This window comes from Mus caroli, chromosome 2 (genome assembly GCF_900094665.2).
Source record: "Mus caroli chromosome 2, CAROLI_EIJ_v1.1, whole genome shotgun sequence".
NCBI lineage: Eukaryota > Metazoa > Chordata > Mammalia > Rodentia > Muridae > Mus > Mus caroli.
The window spans coordinates 148,978,360-149,003,147 of NC_034571.1; the positions used below are offsets into that span (position 1 = coordinate 148,978,360).

The 24,788-nt window shown below is 50.8% G+C and overlaps 1 protein-coding gene across 1 annotated transcript in view; it reads right to left on the reverse strand.

Annotated features, from left to right (window-relative positions):
* The window catches only part of Soga1 (suppressor of glucose, autophagy associated 1), a 63,836-nt gene that overhangs the window by 3,411 nt on the left and 35,637 nt on the right, over positions 1–24,788 (reverse strand). Inside the window, exons 4-14 of the mRNA XM_021156739.2 lie at positions 22,299–22,361; positions 20,402–21,577; positions 17,722–17,862; positions 14,246–14,371; positions 12,098–12,328; positions 11,818–11,922; positions 10,778–10,945; positions 8,689–8,940; positions 4,831–4,902; positions 3,853–3,923; positions 1,159–2,509 (exon numbers count right to left, since the gene is read on the reverse strand). Coding sequence (XP_021012398.1) covers positions 1,159–2,509; positions 3,853–3,923; positions 4,831–4,902; positions 8,689–8,940; positions 10,778–10,945; positions 11,818–11,922; positions 12,098–12,328; positions 14,246–14,371; positions 17,722–17,862; positions 20,402–21,577; positions 22,299–22,361 — 3,756 coding nt within the window. The remainder of the gene's footprint in view (positions 1–1,158; positions 2,510–3,852; positions 3,924–4,830; positions 4,903–8,688; positions 8,941–10,777; positions 10,946–11,817; positions 11,923–12,097; positions 12,329–14,245; positions 14,372–17,721; positions 17,863–20,401; positions 21,578–22,298; positions 22,362–24,788) is intronic.

Here is a 24,788-nt window from a genome sequence, read left to right on the forward strand (position 1 = left end):
CACCCACCCCCACCCCCGCCACCCCAGTGCTAGAGATGGAACTTAGGGGCTTGAGCAAGCCAGGCAGGTGCTCTACCACTGAGCTTCATCCTTAGTTCCAATTTACTCTCTGTTTGCTTCTTTGTGTCAGGGTCACACTGTGTAGCTCCAGCTGGCCTTGAATTCACGATGTAGCCCAGGCTGGCCTCAACCCTGGTGCTTCAGTCTCAGCTATCCAAGTGCTGGGACTAAGGGCATGTGCTATCATATCCGGAGGACTGAGGATTCCAGATTCACTTTTGATGTGTATTTAGGTACATTCATTCTTTTTCTTTATTATTTGTGTGGGGGTGTGTGTGGGGGGTTGTTTGTTTGTTTTTGAAACAAGGTTTCTCTGTGTAACCCTGGCTGTAGAGAAGCCCTGCTGTAGAACCCAAATACTCTCCCAGCTCTGCCTGCCTCTTGCTAGGCAAGCGACACTCTACAACGAATCTTTCTCTCCTCTTCTCAACAGTGAAAGATGTGTTGTGCTTCTCAGCGACACTCTACAATGAATCTTTCTCTCCTCTTCTCAACAGTGAAAGATGTGTTGTGCTTCTCAGTGTCGTGAGGATCCGATCAAACAGGGCACATAAAGGATGTGACGTGGTGCCCACTAACATGTCTCAGTAACACACTCCTTTCTCCTTTCTATCTCTTTTTAAGTGTTGGGATTGAATTCAGGGCTTCCCTGTGCTAGGCGTGTGTTTTTACCATCAAACCACACTCTAGCCCTGAACTGCTGTTACTTTCCTTCTAAAAAAAAAAAAAAAAAAAAGACATATTTTTGGCCCATGCCTTTAATCCCAGTACTTGGGCACTTGGAGGCAGAGGCAGGTGGATTTCTGAGTTCGAGGCTAGCCTGGTCTACAGAGTGAGTTCTAGGACAGCCAGGGCTACACAGAGAAACTGTCTCGAAAAAACAAAAACAAAAACAAACCAAAAAACCAAACCAAACAAAAAGGACATATTTAAGTACACACACACACACACACATACACACACAGAAAGTTCAAGGCTAGCCTGGGCTACATGAAACTTTACAGAAGAGAAGCAAAACACAGAACATCACAAAACAGAAGAATTTGAACTTTCTAGGCTAATCCCCCATTCTGAAAGAAGGGTAAAGTCCACCCATACCTCACTGGGAAGGATCAAGGATCCATCTCCATCCCGAAGGACGCCATCCTTCCCCACCTGGGACAGCATGGTGGGTCTGACCTCTTCGCTACCACCTGCCTTAGCTGCCTTCTTGTTCAGGATCCTGGCTACACCCTCGGGTTGATGGTAGCTGGCTGGCGAAAGGGGCTCTGGTTTCTTGGAGCTCTCCTCGCCTGCTGCAGTAGTGGGGCTCGGTGCCCGGCCACACACGTTCCGGAAGAACTCCTGAACAATGCCATACTTGGGAGGCTCAGGTTTGGTTCGGGCCTCAGACATGCCCAGTTTCCACACAGACTCGGTGCTCCCAGAGTGCTCCACCACACTAAAGAGGCTAGAAAGCCCATCATTGATGTTCCTCAGTACTGGGCTATCCCGTGTGGTGGTGGAGCGAGCCCAGGCGGAGCCATTTTGCTTGCCCTGGTGCAGGTTCCATAGGCTGCGGTCCTTGGTGCTATCCAGCTTGGACACCGATCGCCTCTGGAGCTTGGGTGAGCCGTATTTGGGTGAGCAACATGGCCGCTCAATGCGAGAATGGACCTTGTCCAGGGAAGAAGAGATCTGCTTGCTGCGCACAGACACAAGCGAGGAGCTGCGGGGTGACCAGCTCTTGCTGTGGAGGCTGCTGCGGGGTGGGTCGGTCTGAAGACCTACACTGACCGTCCGAATGGTCTGGGTGCCCACGGTGGCCACGCCTACCGTCTGGCTGGATGTGTTCTTTACCTTCCTCTCCAGAGAGCCAGAGCGCATGGCCTGCCGCACGCAGTTGGTGATCTCCTTCATGTCGTCACTCATGTTGCCCGACATCTCAAAGTCATGCAAGGCTGCGGGAAAAGCAGGTCCGGAACCCGAGGTGCTGGCTCCGGATCCTCCATCCAGCCGCTGCCGAGAGAAATTGCAAAGCCACCGGCTGTAGGAGCTCTCGGCCAGCCCGTCAGCCTCGGCTGACTCCTTGGGCTTGGCGGTGGTGAAGAGGAAGCCTGGCTCAATGAGGATCTTGCCCTCCTTGTCATGGACCACAGGGACACCCAGGCGCCGGGCCACTGGGGGACTGTAGTAGACTCGGATTCCCGTCTTGTCTGGAGCAGTGTAGCTGCGCTGCATTTGCCTCCCTGCAGGTTCCTGACAGGCCAAGCTACCAATGTGGCTACAGTCCCGGGTGGAAAGCCCCGCCTTCTCCTTGGCGTCTTTCTCAGGCTCCACCGGCTCAGTACTCACAAAGGCAAAAGCAGGGCCGTTGGGCAGCTTCTTGTTCCGGGCATCCCCGCCAGCAAGGTACGGGGAGCAGTCGAGCAAACTTTCAAACTCAGACATGGAGGAGACTGATTTGGTCCTGGGAAAAGTAAAGGAAGAAAATGGGGTTAGTGGGAAATAACGCGTCAAGCACGCTAGTCTACTTACCTGAACATGCACGTGGGGACCAAGCCTGTCTTGCCTATCTCTTGTAGACATCTGGCTGCTGCCTCCTCAAACCCTCTCTACACGCTTAAGTAGCACAAACACTAGGATCATGGTTGGCCTCTAGGCAGTGGAAGGCAGAAACAGCTCTTTCAATCCCCAGAACACAGCCCTTAGCACACAATGGTGGAATCTGGAGTTAAGTACCTGGCCTCCTCACACCCATGCAGGGGGAGCTCTGAGGGGTTCCGCCTCTGCTGGCTTCCAGGTTCCTCAGCAACCCTGAGTTCTAGCTACCCCGTGACATCTTGGTAGGATCCCAGCCGCTTCCCCCCATCTTCCCACCCCCATGGATCATTTGAAATTCCTTTGATCTGCTGGCTGCCTTCATTCCCTATTTCACATCGAGGTTTGGTTTGCTACTGGAATCCTCTACCACACATGACTGGTCACTGTGTGGCTCTGTGAGCATCTCCAATTCACCCACTAGAGAGAGGGAGGCACCCAAGGCCCCTGTGCTAGGAATGGCAGAGTTAGATCTACACCTGGCCTTCAGACTCCAGTGAGCCCCTCACTCTAGAATGTTCTGTTCTGTACTGTTCCTCTCTTCTTTCATGAAGGGTCTTTTTATTTATTTATTTATTTATTTTTTGGGTTTTTTTTTTCGAGACAGGGTTTCTCTGTGTAGCCCTGGCTGTCCTCGAACTCACTCTGTAGACCAGGCTGGCCTCGAACTCAGAAATCCGCTTGCCTCTGCCTCCTGAGTGCTGGGATTAAAGGCATGCGCCACCACTGCCCAGCTCATGGAGGGTCTTAATGATGAGAATGCTATTGTTGCGTATCCTCTTGGCCATAGCATAGTAGTAGGCCCAATAGACACTGCCCAATAATCCCCCAAACGGATATCTACCATGATTCAAATTCCAGGGAGAAAAAGAGAACCCTCAAAGGAGCCAAATGGCTTCTTTGTCAGCAAGTGCAGCTAAGGCCCCAGTTTTCCATACCCAGAATCAACATTAAACTGCAGCCTGCAATCCTTGTGCAATCCCAGAATCAACATTAAACTGCAGCCTGCAATCCTTGTGTCCCCAGGCTCTCCAGCTCCCGAGTGCCTGGGGTCCCGGGGTGGGGGGAGCATCTGGTGGCTCTCCCAACTCTCATGGGGGTGGGAGTGGACACACGGAGCAGGGGAGTAGAGAGAGTCAAAGCCAAAAGTCTACAGGGCATGGGCCAGAGCTGTGGGGTAGAGGACAGAACTGGGGGATGAGCGGCCAGCACCTCTTTAAGCCGGTTCCCCCAAGCTCAGCTTCAGAGACACCCTCCTTGTCATGGGTCTTCTCACTTCGTGCCTGTCAAAGGAAGAGACAAGAAGATCAGTTCTGGTGACCAGTGTGTGATGGGTGATGACATCAGACCCGAGTGGGAACTGAAACCAAAACTCCACACGTGAGTTGTCTCCTCTGGAGGGTAAGATGCAGTCAGTAGCAATCTAACTGTCTGGACCATTACCTCTCACCCCCTTACAATGGCAATGGGAGCCAGGCTCAGGTATCTTCAGTGCAAAGAGGGACCAGAGAAAGAGGGACCACTTGAGACAGAACTTTTTCCATGACAGCCACTGTACAGTTGATGGCCATGACAGTGATTGTGAGATTTTCCCACTCTGGGTCTAGAGACACAGCCCTTGGGGCCAATGAAGCACATCACTAGCCCTGTAAGCTCCTCAAAATCCTCTCTGCTTCAGTTCCCCAGAATAGGCTTTTGGCTTTTGTAGCCCCATATCCTGAGTGGTGTGCCATTTCTTCACGCCATCACGAGGAGGGACAACATGAGGGGCCTGTATGTACCCTTTGTTCCTCAGCTCTGTGTTCTATGAACAGTCCCCCTGACCTTATGTGTGAATTCCTCCAGTGTCACCCCACTGACCCACTCAGGATGAGGCCAGGGCAATGAGCAACTGGGGCCCAGAGATGGAGAGTGACTCACCCAAGACCACACAGCTACTTAGAAGGCCTGCTTTCTGTTGAGGTATAACTGAACTGGCCTCGGGCTTCTTCCTCAGCAGAGAACCCTTCCCAAGTCCACATCCATGGACAGCAGTCATGGGGTAGTGACTCTGGGGCTAGGGAGCCCAGGGTGTAGGGAGGGTGTGGCTTCTGGGACAGAGTTAGCATCCCTCTGTCACATTTCTCACAAGCAAGGAATTTTCTGGTACAGTCAGGGCCAATAGGATGTGGGTAGCAGGGATGCTCTCACCTCTTTCCAGCTGTTATCTTGCTTCTCCATGTCTGAGTGCTTCAGGACCCAGGGCTCGGCAGCCTTCTGCAGCTGAGAAAGATAAAAGAGTGTATGCTGGCGGGCAGGGCCACTCCCCAGTCTCAATTCTATAGGCCACATGACCCACTCACAACATATGTCCGGCTTTGGCATCTCACTAGGTAGTACCTCTGAGCCCCGCACAAGGTGGATTTGGAAACCAGTAATACAAACAGCTACTGGCAGGCATCTTGCTGACCTGGCTGATAGAGTTAACAGTGCTATTGCTACATTACTCTGTATGGCAGTTCACAGAACAGCTAGGGCGGCAGACAAGCAATAGCTATTTCCCTCGTGGACCATGCTGCGAACCTACTGAGTCCTGAGGTGTTTCCTGGAGTACCACAATTCCAGGGGCCCCATTTGCATGTGCTTATCAGCTCATTTAGTCCTCATAGCAGACATAGGAGCCAGTACGACTGAGATTATTTCCAAGTAGCAGGTGAGAAGATAAAGTCAACAGAAGGAGGGCCCAGATGTGGAGCAGTTCAGACAGCAGCTGAGATGCCGGGCACCGCATCACCACTTTGCTCCCACAGGGGGCGACTTGCCCTAGTTTCCCCAGGGCTTCCCCAGTGTTAGTAAGGCTCACATTCCCCCCCACAAACCTTTCAGTTCTGAAAAAGCAAGTAGGCTTTGCCTTCCATTTCCCAGAGATCCAATGAAGTCCTAAGCAACACCAGGACAGGCTGGCTCCCTGTTTGCACCTGAACCCCCATCTCAAGCTTTGCTTACTAGGAACCCAATGTAAGACAAACAGAATGGGGAGGGGGGAGGGCAGCAACAAAAGTCACCTCAGCATGAATGAACAGCAATCACAGATGAAGATGTAAGCTAAGGCCCAGTGGGGGGGGGGGGNACCTAGGAACAACGCACCATTCTTGTGGCTAGCTCTTTTATTCCCTTGGCTGTCCTGAGAGATAAGAAGATTGAACAGCCATCCTCCATGTGTAGATGAAGCCCAGAGATCAGAGGGGATTTGATTAGAGCTAGGAGCCCCTTTGTGGTGGTTTGAATAAAAATGAGACCCATAGGTTTATAGGGAGTGGCACTGTTAGGAGGCGTGGCCTCATTGGAGGAAGTGTGTCACTGAGGGGGGGGGGCAGGGCATTTGAACTTTGAAATGCTCAAGCCAGGCCCATTGTCACTCTCTCTTCGTGCTGCCTTTGGATCTGGATGTAGAACTCTCAGCCACCTCACCAGCACCAAGTCTGCCTGCAGGCCACCAAGCTGCTCGACATGACGAAAAGAGAGGAAACCTCTGGAACAGCCAACCAGCCCCGATGAAATGGTTCCTTCTAAGAGCTGCGATGGTCAAGGTGACTCTTCGTGGGGAAGAACACTGACTAAAGACACTCCTCCTATCTGTTGCTCTGCAGGTTGCTTGACGGAGCTAGTTTCATCTAGAGCACAGCTTATACGGATGTTGGGGCTGACCTCTGTCATCCTAGCTCAGGAGAACTGAGCATGCCAGGCTAGTCTGGGCCAAATATTGAGATATGCAGTCTCAAAACAAAGAAAGAAAGAAAGGACAGGGGGAAGGGAGAAAGGAGGAGAAAATAAGAAATACAGGACGCAGCTTGGGTTTGAACGGAGGGAAACAAATCATCAAAAGGTTGCAGGAGCCGAGCGAGGAAGCCAGCACATTCCATAGGTAGGCGGCGCTGCTGGGAAATGAAGCACAAGAGCAAGCACCCACGAGCTGGCAGGTCCCAACGGTGTGCTCACCCCTCACTCAGCAGGTCCCAACGGTGTGCTCACACCTCACTCAGCAGGTCCCAACGGTGTGCTCACACCTCACTCAGCAGGGCATTGATTTGGTTAATGATTTCCAAATCATTAAAAAATGATATTAAAAGTTAGGCGGTGGTGGTGCATGCCTACAATCCCAGCATTTGGGAGGCAGAGGCAGGAGGATCTCTGTGAGTTTGAGGCCAGCTTGGTCTACACACAGCAAATTCCTGGACACTTAGAGCTACACAGAGAAACCCTGTCTCAAAAAACCAAAATGATGAAGAAGAAGGAGGAGGAGGAGGAGGAGGAAGAGGAGGAGGAGGAGAAGCAGCAGCAGCATTCATAGACAGGAAGTGGCCAGATGGTACAAAAAGATGCTCTGATCAGCTTTCCACATGGCACAGGGGATGTGGTTTGATTTGTGGGTGTACCAAGCCTGAACTTTCCACATATAGACACCAAGAAAACGTGACCCTCAGAGGTACAATACTTCTCCAGCTAGTGAGTGTGATAGTAGAGAAAACCCAGTCCCCTGCAGGGGGTCAGCTCAAATCAAGAATCTACCAGATAGGCCGGGTGGTGGTGGCGCACGCCTTTAATCCCAGCATTTGGGAGGNGGATTTCTGAGTTTGAGGCCAGCCTGGTCTACAAAGTGAGTTCCAGGACAGCCAGGGCTATACAGAGAAACCCTGTCTCAAAAAACAAAACAAAAAAAAAAACAAAAAACAAAAAAAGAATCTATTAGATGTTAGGGCTACAGAGATGGCGCAGTTAAAAGCACTTGTTTCCGGAGGACTCAGGCTCAGTTCCCAGGACCCACACGGCAGCTCACAACCATCTATAACTGAGAAAATCTGACACTAGCCAGAGAATACCGGCAGGAATATGGTGTGTGTACATGTAAGTAAGCAAGCAAAACATTCATCTATATAAAACCAAGTAAATCTTTAAAAAAAAATCCAACAGATGTGAGGAGCTGGCATATTTCTGTCCTGTCAGAAACAGGACATTTTGGCTCGTTCTTCTCTTCTGGGAAGTGGCCTTACAGGACTGAGAGGTTTAAAATGGTGGGCTGACAAGACAAAGATGATGGCTCTCAGAGGGATGCTCACTTTCCTCATTAGGTGAGTCCAAAGACTGGAGGGTCATAAGAACTGACAAGAAAGAAACAAAGCGGGTCTACACACTGCACACAGACAGACAGACACAAGAACAGTGGGGAACCCCCCCTGAAGTTCTCTTTCTCTCACTCTCTATCCATGTGAGAGCCTGTGACTACAGCATTGCAAATACTGTTCACATACACACCTGTGCACAGGATAGTAGAGGGCTGCTTTCTGCTGGTTTGTTTGTTTGGTTTGTTTTTTTTTTTTGAGACAGGGTTTCATGTAAACCAGGCTGGCTTCAAACTCACTAAGTAGCTGAGGATGATGACCTTCTGCCTTTACCTACCAAAAAAATGACAGCCATGAGCTGCCACACATTGTTCCTGTGGTGCTGGGAATCCAGCCCAGGGCTTCATGCGTGCTAGGGCAGTGCTGTAACAACTGAGTGACATCGCCTGCTCCAAACCAAACATGGAGCCTGGACTCTGTCCATGCAGAATGAATGGGAGTCAAACAGCAGTTAAACTGAGCAAGGCTCTCCTCGGAAGACAATGACTTAATTAGTGAAAACCAAACCAGACAGAGATCCCTCCACAGATGTATACCTGAGGGGCAAAGGGAGGGAGCCAGACGGAATAAGGATTTTGTAATACTTAGGTCTTGGTTTCCCTCTCTGGTCTGAGGACTCTCGCTTTCCTATGGGAACCACTCTTGGCTCTCCCTTTTGGGTCCTGGGTCTCGACAGGCCCCACGGATGGGCACATGATCGACACCTGCTCAGTGAGAACTCGTGAGACAAGAGCACTTCCTTATCACAACTGCTAAGATGTAAGATACGATAGGAAACGTCAGCCTTCACCGAAGCTGCCATGTGGTGTGCTGGGAAGGGAAGAGCCCGACTCTGGCGGCTTCCCCTGCGCCCTGGGCTCCAGCTATCACTGCACCAGAGCCTCCTCACCTGACTGAGGCGGTTCTGCAGCTCCTTCACCTGCTGCTCCACCTGCTGCTTTTCTCCCTGCAGCCGCTCCACCAGCTGCAGCTTCTCCTGGCTCCAGTGGCGCTCGCTCAGCTGCAGCTGCCGCGTCAGCTCCATGACGGCGCTGTAGGACTCTGCCAGGAGGTGTTGCTGCTCCTCCCGCTCTCTCTGCAGTGCAGCCTTCCAGTCCGGCCCGGGCCTCTCGCTGGCACCCTTCCCAGCCTTCAGCTCCATCTGCAGGAAGAAGCACAGCTAGCTGGATAGTGGCAGGGGACACTGGCTCCAAACCCATACCGGGGAGGTCTTCGGGGACTCTCTGTGCTATGGACCCCTTTCCACATACAAGACTGACCCCGAACCCAATGTTCTCTTCCTAAGCCTCTGTAAGCAAAGCACCACTTCCTGTCCCTCACTGAGGCTCCAAGGGGCTAGGTAAGCATTCCACATCCTGCAACAAAAGGGAGAGCCCCAGCTACTGATAACCAAACACTTATCAATTCTTACCAGCAGCACCAGCTTCCACGGGTGGAAGACATTCTTTATTCCCCACTGCTACCCCTTGAAAGCTGGGCCTCACCTTATCCCAGAGGCCCTGCACAGGGAGATGTACACACAGTCACATAATACGCTGGCACAGGAATGGTCCAGCATATTTTTCTCAGCCTCGACCTCATCATGGGGAGGCAGGAAAGAAACATACAGCCTCAAGTCTCACTGCCCATGGATCTAGAACGCCGATCCTTATGAGGCTAGTCCGAGAGCCAGAGCTCCTGGGACGGCTGGGCCTGGGGAGCAGTGAGGGGCAGAGGGGAATGCTGGAAGGGAGATGGGTACTCACAGGGTGAGGAAGAGCGCAGGGCTCAGGGAAACTCAAGGAGTCTCCACACACCAGGCGAGGGTGGAAATGCACCCATGGGAACAAGGAGGTCAGAAGCCTGGGGGGCAAGAGCAAGCCTGCTACTTAATACCTAGGAGAGAAACCTAACTCCTCTGGGCCTGCTTGGCCATCTGGCCAGCAGAGACCTTCAGAGTGCCTGTCTCCCATGGCCACAGATGGCAAGGAAGGCACCCGGAAGCCAAGATGTGCTGGAGGCGGCCAGGGGCCCAGTCCGGAGAAGCAGAGACAGCATTTCTACCTTCCTATTTGTCAGATCAGAGTCGGGAAACAACTTGCCCCCAGGCACACAGCAGATGCCAGCCCCCTGGGGATGCTGGTGAGAGCGCTCTTAGTCAGGCTGGGTGGCTGGAGGGTAGACCCCGATTTGAGTATGAGGAACACATTAGAGCCAGGTAGCAGGGGCTGGGAGTCCTTAGGAGGAAGGAAGAAAACGAATGAGGGAGGCAGCCAGCAGAGCCCAGACAGGAGTGTGCAGCCTGTTACCAAGTACAGGTGTGAGGGCAGAGGACGCCCTCGTGAGTCAGGTCCTGAGCTTATGTGTACTCTTGAAATGGGTACAGTCACGTCACAGACACCTGGCGACCGTGGGACCCAGGGAGACATGGCAAAGCCGTTTGTCCCACCAGGGTGAGACTCAGAGGGAAACGGCAAAGCCTTCCTCTGTGTGTGGGTGATGTTACTAGTGTATGAAGATGTCCGCCACAGCAGCCCCCTCCAACATTCGCAGCCTGGAGACAGCTCCCCTAGAGAGCGCTCCTGCTCAGATTAGCTGAGCTTGTCCCCTGGTACTGTGGTATACCATAATCCCCGCCTCCCGGTGGGTTATCTGCATCAATGACCACCAACTTCATGGTAAATAAGCAGAGTTTCCAGAGCTCCATAGAGAGTCCAGATCTGATCCCAGCTACCTGTGTATCCTTGTGTCTGTCTTTTCTTCACCCTCTCAACACTCTAGTCCGGTCTAATAGGAGCCATGCAGAATGTGACGCGCAGGCTGGCGTGGAAGCGTTCTGTGAGTCCACAGTGCAGCCTACATTCCTGTCGATCTCTCTGGGGCACATGGTGAGGTGCAGGGGACCCTGTGCATCCTTAGCATCCTCCTCCGAGACCTGCCTGTCTAGATCTGGGCCGGGAAAAAGGAAGGGACTGTCCCTAACAAGCAGGGAGGCTTACCTGCGAGGCGTGGCCCTTGAGCTCTGCACGCTCTGTCTCCCAGGTGGCCTTGGCCTTTGCGAACTGCTGCTGAAGTTCAGTCAGACCCCGACGCTCATCCCGGAGCAGCCAGCACAGCTCCTTCAGGGTGACCTTCATGTCGGCCAGGGTCTTGATGTACTCATTAGGCTGCCGGCAGAGTAAGGCCTGGTCAGGAACTTTGTGAAGGCAGGGAGGGCAGCCCTGGCATAGCAGACACACCCAGGAGTCCAGCTAGGGCCCTACCAGCTCCAGAGAGTTCTCCTCAGGTCCTGTCACCAGTAAAATGGGGCTGAAGGCCTGTCCTAAATAGCTCAGCTGAGCAGCAAGTCTCATACACAGTGAATTCTATTCCAGGAGCAGCTACTCTGCCCAAATGCAGAGAAACAACCTCACCTAGGCTTAGTGAGCACCAGGCTGCAGGTCTCTCCTCTCTGGCTGATGTCCCTCAAATGGCGCCAGACTGGATCCCAAGCCCCTTTCCTGGTTCCTTTCACACTGCCCGCCCTCACTCCAGCTCACTATAGAACCCTAGGGGGTGACTCCACCGCCCTCTCCAAACTGTGGTTTGATTTGACAGTTCTTACTTAAGGTCTCTCTTCATATGTCCCTGGCCTGGTATATCTTCACCCTCCCACAATGTCCCACTGACCAGCGCCACTCCAGCGCACCTTGCCACACCTATGCACATGCTGTCCTCTGGGTTCAATATGGCCTCTTTTTCCCTATTCTGAATTGGACAAGCCCCTCTTCATCCATGGAAACGCACGGACACGGGACCCCCATTCTCTAACACTGTTTCCTATACAACAAACAGATGAACTGCTTCCCTTACTTGTGACATCGGCCTTCTGTCACTACCCTGGCATGTCCCCCTAGCACTGAGAAACTGGTGGGCCAGAATCCAAGCAATAAGCATCCACAGACCCTGTGTCCACTCAGGACTGAGAAGATAGCAGGAAGCGCTCATTAATGAACGAGTTACACACAGTTAAGGTAGGACCTGAAGGGGTTAAACACACCGTGTTCTGGGGCCAGCTGTCCCCTGTGCAGGCCTTGTTATCCGAGTGCTGGGCGTTCATCTCCTCTTCCTCCATCAGCAGGTACAGTTCCTTCATGCTGTTCACCTGGTTTGAGAAAACCACATTCAACAGACCTTCAAAGGATGGAGACCCCGGCGGCAAGCAGTCCAGATAGCACGTGACCCACTCCCCAACCCCGTACTGTTCGGGGCAAGAGGCAGAACTCAGGTGCCACGCCCCCCTTCTTCCAGCCCAGCGCTAAGGCTATGCTCAGCGGTACCTCCAGGAAGTCATCCTCCTCGCTGGGCAGAACCTTGCCCTGCCGCCAGCGCTTCAGGAACCACCGGAGCTTCATGAAGAGCAGCAGGAAGTTGTGCTTGAACTGCTGGGACTCCTGCACCAGGATGTTCTTCTCTTGGCTCCAGAACTTCTGCTCCAGTCGTCGCTGGAGGCTCAGACTCTGCAGCTCAAACTCCCGTCTCAGCAGCGCCCTCTGCTGGTCTTCCTTCAGCTGTCATTGACAGGGGTGAGCAAAGGAGACCCCAGTTGATTGCAGAACCAGACAAGGGTAGAGGGGCACACTGATGGCAAGTGCCTACTGGGGACCCCCGCCAGGGCTTCTACCGCCAGCAGCCCATTGTATCCTGGGACGAAGAACTCTCACAAGCAGCAGCAGTGGGCTGGAGAAAGCAGTCACTAAAGTGCCCTCCAGACAAGCATCAGAGTTCACTCTCCAGAACCCACCTATGGAAAGCTCAGCTGCCCAGCGTAGTCTCATAGGTGAGCCCAGGTGCCAGGGAGGGATCCCATCTCAAAACCCCGAGCAAACAGCCTGAGGAACGATCTCTGGACACCATACTCTGAGCACCCACAGAGCAGCAGGTATTTCCCACGTGCTCATACTGGTGAGTGGGGACTGCAGAGAGAGGGTGGGTGCAGAGCAGAGGCATGCTGGGTTAAAGAAGGCTGAGAAACAAGAAGCACCCCAGGGAGTAAGTAACACTGGTTCACAGCTAAGGGAGCCAAAGGCCTGGGATGTACAGCTCTGAGCAAAGCACGTCTGCTCTGTGCTCCTGTCTGCCGTCTGCCTGCCTCTTCAGCTCATCCTACCACTCAACACCAATCGGTAAAGTGAGGGTATCTTATAAGGGAGGAGTATGAGGCCTGCAGGCTTCCACGAACCATCCAGTGAGGTGTTTTTTAATTTTTACACTCTCTTACTGTTTTGTATGTGTATGGGTGCCGTGGCATGTGTGTGCTGGTCAGAAGACTCAGGCAGGTTAGCTCTCTCACGTGTGGGTCCTGGGGATCAAACCCAAGTTGTGAGGCTTGGTGGCAAGTGTCTTTACCCATCTCACTAGTCTCAACATTAAAGTTTAAGAAATGTTATTACAAGGGCTGGAGAGATGGCTCAGCGGTTAAAAGCACTGACTGCTCTTCCAGAGGTCCTGAGTTCAATTCCCAGCAACCACACGGTGGCTCACTACCATCTGTAATGGGATCTGATGACCTCTTCTGGTGTGTCTGAAGACAGCTACAGTGTACTCAATATATATAAAATAAAATGAATCTTTTTTTTTTTTTAAAGAAAGAAATGCTATTATAGATCTGATCCACAGCCAGGCTTGATATGGGCACCATTTCACAGACAGGAAACTGAGGCCAAGAGATGAAACAAGAGCTGGAGAGATGGCTAAGTGGTTAAGAGTACTAGGACCCGGATTCAATTCCTAGCACCCACATTAGGCAGATCAAAGGAAACCTGACACTTCTGGTCTCTGCAGACACCTACACAGACATGCATATATACACACACACATACACACACACACACACACACACACCCCTACATAGGCATGCACATATACATACACATCTACATGTAATTAAAAGTAAAAATTCTTAAAAATTAAAAAAAAAAAAAAAAGAGATGAAACAGAGACAGGCGTGGTGCTGAATGTCTTTAATCCCAGCACCCGGGACACAGAAGCAGAAGGATTTCTGTGAGTTAAAATCAACCCAGTCAACATACCAAGTGGACAGCCAGGGCTACACGGAGAAACTCTTTCTCAAACAAACAAACAAACAAACAAACAAACAAACCCAACAAAGCAAGACCCAGAAATATTAAACAGGCTCACCATCACCCAGAAAGCTATTACCATGTAATTGGCTCCAGCTCAGCCTAGCTGCTGACAACCACAAACTGGCAGAGCGCGGGGGTGGGGAAGCTTGGGTTTCCCCAGTGTTGCCCCTTCTTTTTAGTAGTGTTTCATTTCTTCCTATGCTGGGAACAGAACCCAGAGCTTCTCACGTGCTGATCAAGTGTTCTACCAAAGAGCTATCCCATGGTCTCTTTACCTTCCCTTCTGAGACAAGCTGTAGTAAGTAAAAAACCAAAAAACACAAACCTGCGGTACAAACCCACCTGGACCATTTTCTGGTTGAAGCTGTCAGCCTCCTCCTTCCGGAGCTGCCGCTCCTGGGACAGTTGCTCTTGCAAGCCCCGGAGGCTGTCGTGGGCCTCGGCCAGGACCAGCTGAAGATCCTTGATCTGCAGGAGAGAGGTGGGGTGGGGGGGACAGACAAGGAGGAAGGAGAAGACACAGGCTGTGGTCAAAGAACAGCAGCAGTAAGGAGTCAACAGAAAACTGGACGGGAGTCACCTCTACCAGGCACAGCACTGTCCTTGCCTAGCAGGTCATCAGGACAATTACACAAATCAGTACGTGTCAAATCCTCCCAATATAATTTTAACATTTCTCTCTTGCAAATGTAGCTGCAGAAAAGAAAAATCCTGTGCAAACTAAATGTAAGTCACAATGTTGTTCATAGTCTCTTTAATTGATCAAATTAACTGATTAAATGTAATTGATTACTTCTTTCTGATGTAGAGTCTCACAGGCTGGTGGCAAACTCCTGAGCTCAAGGTATCCCCTGCTTCAGCTCCCCCAGGTAGCTGGGGCTATAGGTGCTTGCCACTCCCAAGCTAGGGCACTGTCTATAATTACAAATTTAGACGCAATTTAAAAGATAAGTGAGGTTTCCGATGTGTTTAGTGGATCCATATGTGTAAAGTTCCATTCAGATGTTCAGTCACAGATGCTGTCTTTGTGCGTTGTTACATAACAGAACTATGGTGAATGTCGGTGTGGTTAACTACAGAATGATCTTGATTTTCTTTGTATCTTCATGTAATAATGCTGCCCAGAAATTTAATTGTGCTTATTTGTGGGTTTCAGTGACTATGGAGTAAGATCATTTTTAAAAAGTTAACCAAATTCTCCATTTTCTGGGGGAAATTGTGTTTTAAAAGCATTTAGAGCTAAATGAAGTTAATTTGTTCTTGGGTTGTCAAGATGGCTCAGCAGATAAAGGTGCTTGCAGCCAAGCGTCAGGACCTGGGTTTGATCCCTGGGACCCACATGGTGGGAGGAGAGAACCAACTCCTATAAACTGTCCACTGACTTACATACCATGTGCACATACCCACACACTAGATAGATAGATAGATAGATAGATAGATAGATAGATAGATAGATAGATAGATAGACTAGTAGGGAACACAGACGTCTAGAGTCTTCTTATGATTCTAGATGTTACTTACAAAACAGGAAGTCATGAGCTTGAGGCCAGTGTGGGTTACATAGCAAGACCCTGCCCAAAGCACCAAAAGGGAGAGAAGTGTTCAGTTTGTCAAAAGACATAGGCACCCATTCTCCTTCCTTTCTCCGTCTCTGCCCTTCCCCATGTGTGTGTGTGTGTGTGTGTGTGTGTGTGTATGCGTGGGTGGTGCATGTGTGTCCCTGTGTGTATGTGCATGTATGTGCATGCATGTGCGGTGCATGTGTGTATCCATGTGTAATGCATGTATGTGTGCATGTGTGTGCAGGCATGTATGTATGTGTATGCATGTGTGGTACATGGGTGTGTTCATGTGCTGTGCATGTGTGTGTACACACGTGTCTGCTTGTGTGTGTATGTGAGTGCATGTGTGTGCACTGGTGCTGGGGATTGGGCATAAGGCTTCACACGTGCTGAGCAAGTGCCTCATCACTGAGCTGCAGCCCCATCCATCACTACTTTGCTGTTATTCCCCAGTAACAACATTTTTTAGATGAGATGAAGTGGGCATGAAGCAGGTGGATCACCGGAACCTGTGAGTTTGAGGCCAGCCTGAGCAACACAGTAAGACTCCATCGCAAAAGACAAGTATTAAGTGTTTCTGGTAACAGGAATGCTGACTCTAACACGCTGCACAGGAACAGAAGGGTGGACATGGTCCCAGGCATAGCAGGTTCCTGCTGTGAAAAAAAATGTGGCCAATAATATAATTTGGCAGTCTCTGCGGTGATACGAGGCGTGTCTTGTACATCTGCTCTGTATTAAAAATCTTTGCAGATCTGGGCAAAGTGTCATGTGCCTGTAATCCCAGCACTTGGAAGTTGGGAGGCAGGAGGATGGTAAGTTTGAAGTAAGCATAATATAATTACTGAGACCCTGGCTCAACAAAGAAACAAAAAAAACCTCTTAAATAGAAGTCAGGCGCCTGCCCCTGCACATCGCTCTTGAACTGGGGGTTGACACTGTGCTTAGTCATAGCTACTCGGTAAGAATGAAGGAAACGGGGCCAAGGTGTAAAAGAGCCAACACAAACAAACAAGCCTATTTTCTTCTCAGAAAAGGAGATCTAAGCATCTCAGGTTGCTTCATTGTAGTCATCATCCTCTTCTTCCTCCTCCTCTTCCTCCTCTCTCCGTTCCCTTCTGTCTATCCATCTTCTGACTGGGGATCAAAGCTAAGGCTACACAGCACTACAGCTTAGCTCCTTGTCCAGACAGTGCTTTTCTTTTTTTTCTTTATTTTTTAAAGAATTATTTATTATATGTAAGTACGCTGTAGCTGTCTTCAGACACCCCAGAAGAGGGCATCAGATCCCATTACAGATGGTTGTGTGGTTGCTGAGATTTGAACTCACGACCTTTGGAAGAATAGTCGGTGCTCTTAACCACTGAGCCATCTCTCCAGCCCCAGACAGCACTTTTCCTCTTCCTCCTTCGCCATGGTTATGAGGACATCCAGACCACCTCATTAGGCAGTCGGACCCTTCAGTTCCAGGGAGCTTCCCAGGCTCAGGAGGACAGGGAACTTCTCAAAGATCAGAGAATCTTAGCAACTCTAGGAATTATAAGTGTTGTGGTGGGAAAGCCGGGCCCATGGGAGTGGACGTGTCGAAGGTCACACCACCAGACCAGCAGGGTGACTCAGCACTCAGGATCCCTGAGTCTATGTAACTTGTCACGGACACCGACCTCATCCTCACCCGTGGAGGCCAGGCCAACAATCCTATGAGGCTCTGTCTGTGGCAAACCTGACAATTTTTGAGAGTGAATAGACGTACCTGAGAGTCACAACATGAACTCAAACAGCCTAAATGGAGAGGCCATTGCTTCTCTGCTACATAAGTTAGTCATTTCAAGATGGTCTCCAGTTCAGCACTCCTGCTGCCTCAGCGTCCTGACGCTGGGATTACAGTTTGATATCATGTCCCATATCCAGCTAAGCTTCCTCTAACTAGACCACGGGATTGATTCAAATTCCCTTTTCTCTTTTGTTCTTTCTCTTCTCTTCTCTTCTCTTCTCTTCTCTTCTCTTCTCTTCTCTTCTCTTCTCTTCTCTTCTCTTCCTCTCTCTCTCTCTCTCTCTCTCTCTCTNTCTCTCTCTCTCTCTCTCTCTCTCTCTCTCTCTCTCTCTCTCTCTCTCTCTCTTTCTTTCTTTCTTTCTGCCTTGGCTGTCAGAAGTTTAAATGCTTAAAACCTATACCATCCTCCTCCAAGGGCCACCCTGCCTGCTTTCGGGAGGCAATCGGCTTCCACCCAACAGCTTGCTTAAGCCTAGACCCACCTCAGAGGCATAGGAATCATTATCTTCAGCTCGGTAGGGCCTGAAGTTCCGACTAGGGTCAGGCTTGGACTCCAAGTCCCCGGCACGGAAGGCCTCTCGGATCCTGGGCTCCCACTCCAGCAGGTCTCTGAAGTCAGGTGGCTACAAGCAGAAGAGATCCATAGGGAGAGGCTCAAGGAGTGCAACAAAGGTCCCCACCAGGCCTCCGCCATATAATGGGCTTTGTCCACATGAGAGGGAGCCCGGGTGAATCGACCTTCCCAGGGTTCGAGGCCGCAACTCATTTGCTTATTGCATGTGGGGCAAGTGGAAACATTAATTTTGTGAATGGCTCTTATGCAAAGCCCTCTGAAACAATTCTATCACCCTGTCAGTGACCTGTGTGGTCCCTGCTCACTCTTATTTCAGGAAGAGGGAGACTCAACACGGGTCTCCCCATGTGTTTCAAGAAGCGATCTGAAGCCACATCAGCACAGTTGAAGCTGCTACCGCCCGGTCCCGTGCAGTGCAGGGCCATACACAGCAATCTCCCGCCATTCTCTCAGGATGAAAACCACACCATTCCACGCTCTCTGCAGCCCAGCCTCACAACTCTGTCCTGTTCCTTCGACCTACCGTGTTCCTCCTCTTAATGATCTGAGCCCCTTCAAGATCTAGGACAAGTTCCTGGTTGATAAAAACCATTTCTCATGTCACATTCACAGGCTTGACAGACTGATTAATTAATTCCCCCTCGCTAGGCGGTGGGACCTTTCGAGTGGGGCTCCTATCCCTACCTGGTTCTACAGACCACCACCCATCCCGTGCTAAGTACAAAGGGTGGGGACCATCCACAAGGTATCCCAGCCTGCGGACAGGGAATGCAGGGCGTGAGGAAGCACACTGCCCAGCGACAGTAGCCATAACATGAAGCTAAGAGGGCAAGCCCAGGCACAGGAGAGGCTATGTGGGGAAGGGTCAGAGGGGCGCTCCCAGGATGCAGCTAGCCTCAGGCATCTGAGATGTGTAACTACAATGAAGGAACTGCAGCTCAATCCTATGCTTTGTTAATTTAATTTTTAAAATTTGTCTTGGGAGTTTTGGGTTGTTTCTGTTCTGTACTGGGGATAGAACCTGTGCTGCCTACTAAGGCTGGTCCTTTACCATCGAGGCACATCCCCACATGGATGCTGCACATGACGGTCGTACTGAACATCACCAATCAAGACGGTGTACAGAGACATCGGCAGGAAGTGGTAGGTAGGGACACGAGGTGTTTGTTTATTTTTATATTTTGCTTCAAATGTTTCCATATTGCTTTTGCACTAATGCATTTTAAATTTTTCAACAAGTGTCTTTTCTGTTTTAGTTTTTCTGGGTAGCCTGTCATGGGTATCAAGACTAAGCTTCTCAAAAGTTGATCAAAAAGTTTAAAATATTTTTTAATTTAATATTATGGGCTGGTGGTGGGCGGTGGTGACACACACCTTTAATCCCAGCATTGGGGGGGGGGGAGTGTGGGGGGAACAGAGGCAGGCAGATCTCTATGAGTTCAGAGTTAGCTTGGCCTACAGAATGAGTTCCAGGACAGCAGGACGACACAGTGAAACCCTGCCTCGAAAAAACCAAAAAGAAGTGGGGTGTAGGGATCTGGCATGCGAGCTTACCAGGTAAAGGTATTTGCTACCAAGCCTGACAACCTGAGCTGATCCCCAGGACCATCTGAGACTGACTCCTGTGACCACCACATGTGCACAACGGCTCCCCCTGAATCCCACCAAATACGTGTAATAATTTTAGTTACAAAAGAGATGGAAAAAGGAGGGGGCTGCCCTAGAGAAATGGCTCAACAGTTAAGATCCATTGATGCTCTTTAAAAGGACGACCTGAGTTCAGCTTCTAGCACTCTAGTCAAGGAGCTCACAACCACCTTCAACTCTAGCTCTGGGGGCTCCAGCACTTTGCTCTGCCTTCTGTGGGTACACACACACACACACACACACACACACACACACACACCTGCACACATGCAAACTTTCTTTCTTTTTTTTTTTTTTTTCTATTTTTTTCCCCGTTATTCAAGACAGTTTTTTTCTATGTAGCCCTGGCTGTCCTTGAACTCAGAAATCCGCCTGATTCTGCCTCCCAAGCACTGGGATTAAAGGCGTGCGCCACCACGCCCAGCTCAAAAATGTTTTTAAAAGAAGGGGCCGGGGATGTGACTCAATGGTAGGGTTCTTGCCTTACATGTACGAGGTCCTGCATTGTGTCCCCAGCACTGGAAGAGGAGAGGGAAAGAGAGAAAACCGGGGGAAATTTAGCAAAAAGATAGGACCTCAGAATTAATCCCTATCCATAGTAAACGCATACCAGGCAGTTTGCTGAGTCGGCAGGCTTATTCCTAGTTAGGTGAGAATAAATAATTTTATTTTTCCTGCCTGTAACAGCAAATAGTTGGCTAAGGGAACACAGCCAGGCACTGCTGTGTTTAGTCTATAGAATTCCATTTATATAAAGCTCAAAGACGAATAAAACCAGGAGGTTATCCCAGAGAACAGGGAGATGAACCATGGCTGCCTTAGGGCTGGTTATGTTCTAGGTGATGACCAGGACTGCTCCCTGCAGGGCAGTTGTGAAGTTGTGTACCTGGGGCTTTGTGTCCTTCTGTCATGTGACTGGTTCAGAACATGTAGCATCTTACCTGGAAGTCAGAGCCAAGGTCTTTGGACAGCATGATCTCCTTAGCAGGGCCCTGGGAGCCCAAGGCAGGCAGAGCAGGGAAGGGCTCGGGCTGCTCCTTGCCAGAGCTCCCCAAGGCCACATCTGCCTTGCGGGTGAAGGCGTTTAGCTCCTGTTGCAACACACTCAGCCGCACCAGGATGGCATGTATAAGCTTGGCATCCCTGGGGCCCTCGCTGTTGTCAGGCGCCTCGTGCAGTCGCAAGTCAGCACACTCATTGTCCAGGCACAGGCGGAGGCCGACTGAGAAGCCATTGGCATCAGCCACCAGGACGTCGATGGCCTTGCTGACCAAAGCGGCCTGTTCCCGTAGGCCGGGCAGCGCTTCGGCCTCACGGGCCCTGCACAGCCGGGCGGCGTGGGGCTCCAGCGTCTCACCCAGAGGGGCAGGCACGCACTGCGCAGAGTCCCCAGCCTCAGCGTCAGTCTCCAGCATGGGGCGTGTGCTCTGGCAGGAGGCCAGGTCACAGCGCTGCAGATTGGAGAGGAGCACGCGGTTCTCATACTGCAGCTTCTTGACCTTGCCGCTGAGCTCGCCTATCTGCAGCTTGGCGGCTGCCAGCTCCTCCTGCGAGGGCTCGCTGAGCACCGAGCAGCTGTCCTCCGACAGCGTCACGTCCAGCTCGTGCTCTGAGCGGTATTTGGCCAGCTCGTTCAGCAGCAACTTGTTCTGGTCCTCCAGCTCGGCTGAGGAGCGCCGCAGCAGCTCAGCCTCCTCTTCCACGAACTGCAGATGGCGCCGCAACTCGGCTAGGCTCTCCCCGCACTCACCACCCAGAGAAGAGAAGGCCAGCCTGGCCTCGGGACCCCCGCCACCCCCGTGGTCCTTCATGTCGTCCATCTCAGCTCGCAGGCCTCGGTTCTCTACCTCCAGCTCCACGATGCGCCGGCTCAGCAGGTTGGCCTCCTCCTCCACCAACTTCAGGTGCACCTTCAGCTCAGTCTCACGGGAGTGTGGAGCATCCGCCAGCTCCTCTGCCGACAGGGCTGCATCCAGGTCCCCATAGAGCGATCTGTACTTGAGCAGCTCCTCCTTCATGCTGTCGTTCTCTTTAGCCAACTTGGTGAGCTTCTTGCACATGAGGGCCGACTCCTCCTTTGCAAAATGTAGCTGGCACTTCAGGTCTGCGCTATCCTCCTTCAGCCCAAGGGTCACAGAGACAGGCAACAACAAGGAAGGTTAGTGTCAGCTTGGACCCAGCCACAGGATTCTGGGGTGCCCTGACTGTCGGAGAACACAGGGGTGAATCAGCTTGGCTCTCAAGGCCTGGAGGCCACAGGATAGAGAGCAGGGACATCGATATTGAGAGCCCAGGACACACTACCTACAATCTGGAAGTCTGGGAGCAGGTGACCTTCGGACATGTGACTATGGCCATTCCTGCCCCATCTATAAAAGTGGGCAGAAACATTGTTGTCACACGATGACTGTTAAATGGGAAACCGTTCAAAAGGTGCCCTGGCTGCTAACAGGATTCTGGCCTGTGCACAACATGACATTTTTTATCTAGTTCTTCCAACAAACCCACAGAACAGGAAGGCATGAGGAAACAGACTGGAAAGCTGACGTGATTTGTCTCAGTCGGGTGGCAGTCAAGCTGCAGAGGGACTGACTCCCCGTGGGTCTATCTGTCCCTATGTTGGATTATCAACTTGTGGTTCCAGGAGTGTGTAAGGATGGGGTCGGAGTGGGCTTGGAGGAACTAAATAGGGAAGCCAAGAAAATGCATAGGGGAAGGAGGGCAGGAGAGACATTGGAAAGGGATAGGGACCTCTGGGGGACTACTCAGGACACTTGAAGTTGGTCTGGGCATCCAAACTACCAACTGCAGGGAGCGTGAGGGGTACAGAGGTCCTACCTGTGCAGTAGGCTTCTTATCTGTCTTCCCCAGAGACCGGGTTCCTCTTTTCTTCAAGGAATGCTAAAGGGAAAGAAGAAAACAAACTGAAGGGTCACAAAGATGACACACATCCAAAGAGGTGTCATAAAACAGAGTCACACTGAGGGTCCCCACTCAGCCTGTATGTGCTAACCATCACCCACAACGGAACCAGGGATCACCAAGCACCTTGTGCAGGAGAGAATGACCACAAGTACTGGAAGAAATGACTAGGCTGGGTGTGGTGGCGCACACCTTTAATCCCAGCACTTGGGAGGCAGAGGCAGGCGGATTTCTGAGTTCGAGGCAAGCCTGGTCTCCAGAGTGAGTTCTAGGACAGCCAGGGCTACACAGGGAAACCCTGTCTCGGAAAAAAAAGAAAAAAGAAAAGAAAAGAAAGAAAGAAATGATTAGACACTGGCACAGGGGTGCAGTACCCCACTGCACCCATCTGGCCTCTGTGGTCCTATTGGCTGGAAATCAGAATTTGTGCTCTTGTTCATCTTTGATGTTTGGGGCTTTTATTCCCCCCAATTATACTACAATTACATCATTATCTCCCTTCACTTCCTTCGCTCTAACCCTTCTCACGCATCCCCTCCCCTGTTCTCATGGGAATTTATGGTCTTCAAATGTTGCTACATATATGTGTGTTCCTAAATATATAAACACATCCTGCTCACTCCAGATGTCACGTGTATGTATGTTTTCATGGCTGTCGCTGGTCTTTCATCCCCTCATCAGAGGTTTCCCGGGCAAATCTCAGAGGGTGGAGCACATAGCAGTGAGCTAGACAAATGAGATGCTAAGGATGCTGTGGACAGAAAGCCCTCCAGGCGGAGGACCATTCTTAGTGGTGCTCGCTGGCCAAGGGGGTCACTTTATGTGCTCTTCTTGGGTGGAATCACATCTAAAGACTATCCCAGGTCCCCACTAGCTCCAGCTGAGGCCATCTATGTGATGTGACTCACTCCCTCAGAGCCAAAGGGGCTTGTCCCTAAAACTGCATGCAAGTCTCCGCCTCACGGGAAGTGACATTTCGTAGGACCCCGAACACAGGATGAAGACTAACTAACAAACAAAATACGGGTAGAAAACTAGAAACAGCACAGGAGACTCGATCATTTCTGAAAATGATCGAGAGAGACTAGCAACAAATGAGGATTGAAAAACCCAGAAGCGTTGGAGGGAGGGAGATCAATGCATTGATTACACGGGTAAACACTGCATGGAACACAAAACAGGACAGCAAACCATGCTGTGCAGCTCAGGGGCAGAGCACAAAGCCCCAGTTCCCATCCCAGAGACAGACAGACAGACAGACAGACAGACAGACAGACACACACACACACACACACACACACACACACACGCACGCACGAGTGCATTAAAAAATAGGCAATGAGCTGGGGGAAATATCTGCTATAGGAAAGCGGGTTAGGAATACAAGAAAGAGCATAGAAGTCAGGCCCAATGAGGCAGGAGAATCATAAACCCAAGGCCCGCTTGACGGTGTGACAGATTATGACCTTGTCTCATAATAAAAAGGCAAATGAAAGACTAAGGAATACAGTCCACTGATAGAGCTTGCCCAGTGTGCATGGGACTCTAGGTTCAGAGAAGGAAAAAACCAAAACCAAACAAAATGGTTTATGAGGGGAAAACAAACAGATCTTAACCCTGAGAAGACACTCGGCGCTTCTCAGGAGGGAGACACCCAGAGCAATGCTACTGGGCTGAGCCTCTCACTGATCAGACTAGGGAAACCCTGGGCCCCCTCACAGTACATCCTACTGGTGAGGCTCTAGCTAAACAAGAAGGTTCAGTTGTTGCTGGCATGAGTGCAAAACAGCGTAAGCCGCACAGAAGGGAATTTGAGGAAATGCCACAATAATTAGTGCTGCAGTTACTTGTTTAAAAAAAAAAAAATCATTCACTTCGACGCATGAGTCCACTGAACGCTTCCTTCCAAGAGAGGATAATTCACGCTGGCAGCGTTGGAAACCACAGGTTGCTCTCAACGTTCTGAGTTGAGCTGCCCACTTGGATTTCTGAAAATGCTCCCAGTTGACTTTAAATATATGCTCACCCCCAACCCTCACCTCTCATTCCCCACCCTTGTAGGCAAACCTCTGACATAACACAAACTTTGCTTAAAATTTATTTGTATTTTATGTGTATGGGTGTTTTGCCCACATCTTTGTATATCACATGTGTGCAGTGCCTATGGAAGCCAGAAGAGGGCGCTAGATCTCCTGGACCTGGAGTTAAAGAGTTGGCTGTGAGCTGCCATGTGGTACTGGGAATTGAACTTGGATCCTCTGGAAGAGCAACCAGGGCTCTTAACTGCTGAGTCATCTCTCCATCTCTGCGAGCCCTGTTTTGCTGAAACAGAGGAGGGAAGGAACTTGACCAGAATTCTATAGCAAATACAAAGTCAACAACCTAAGACCATTTCTTCTTCTTCTT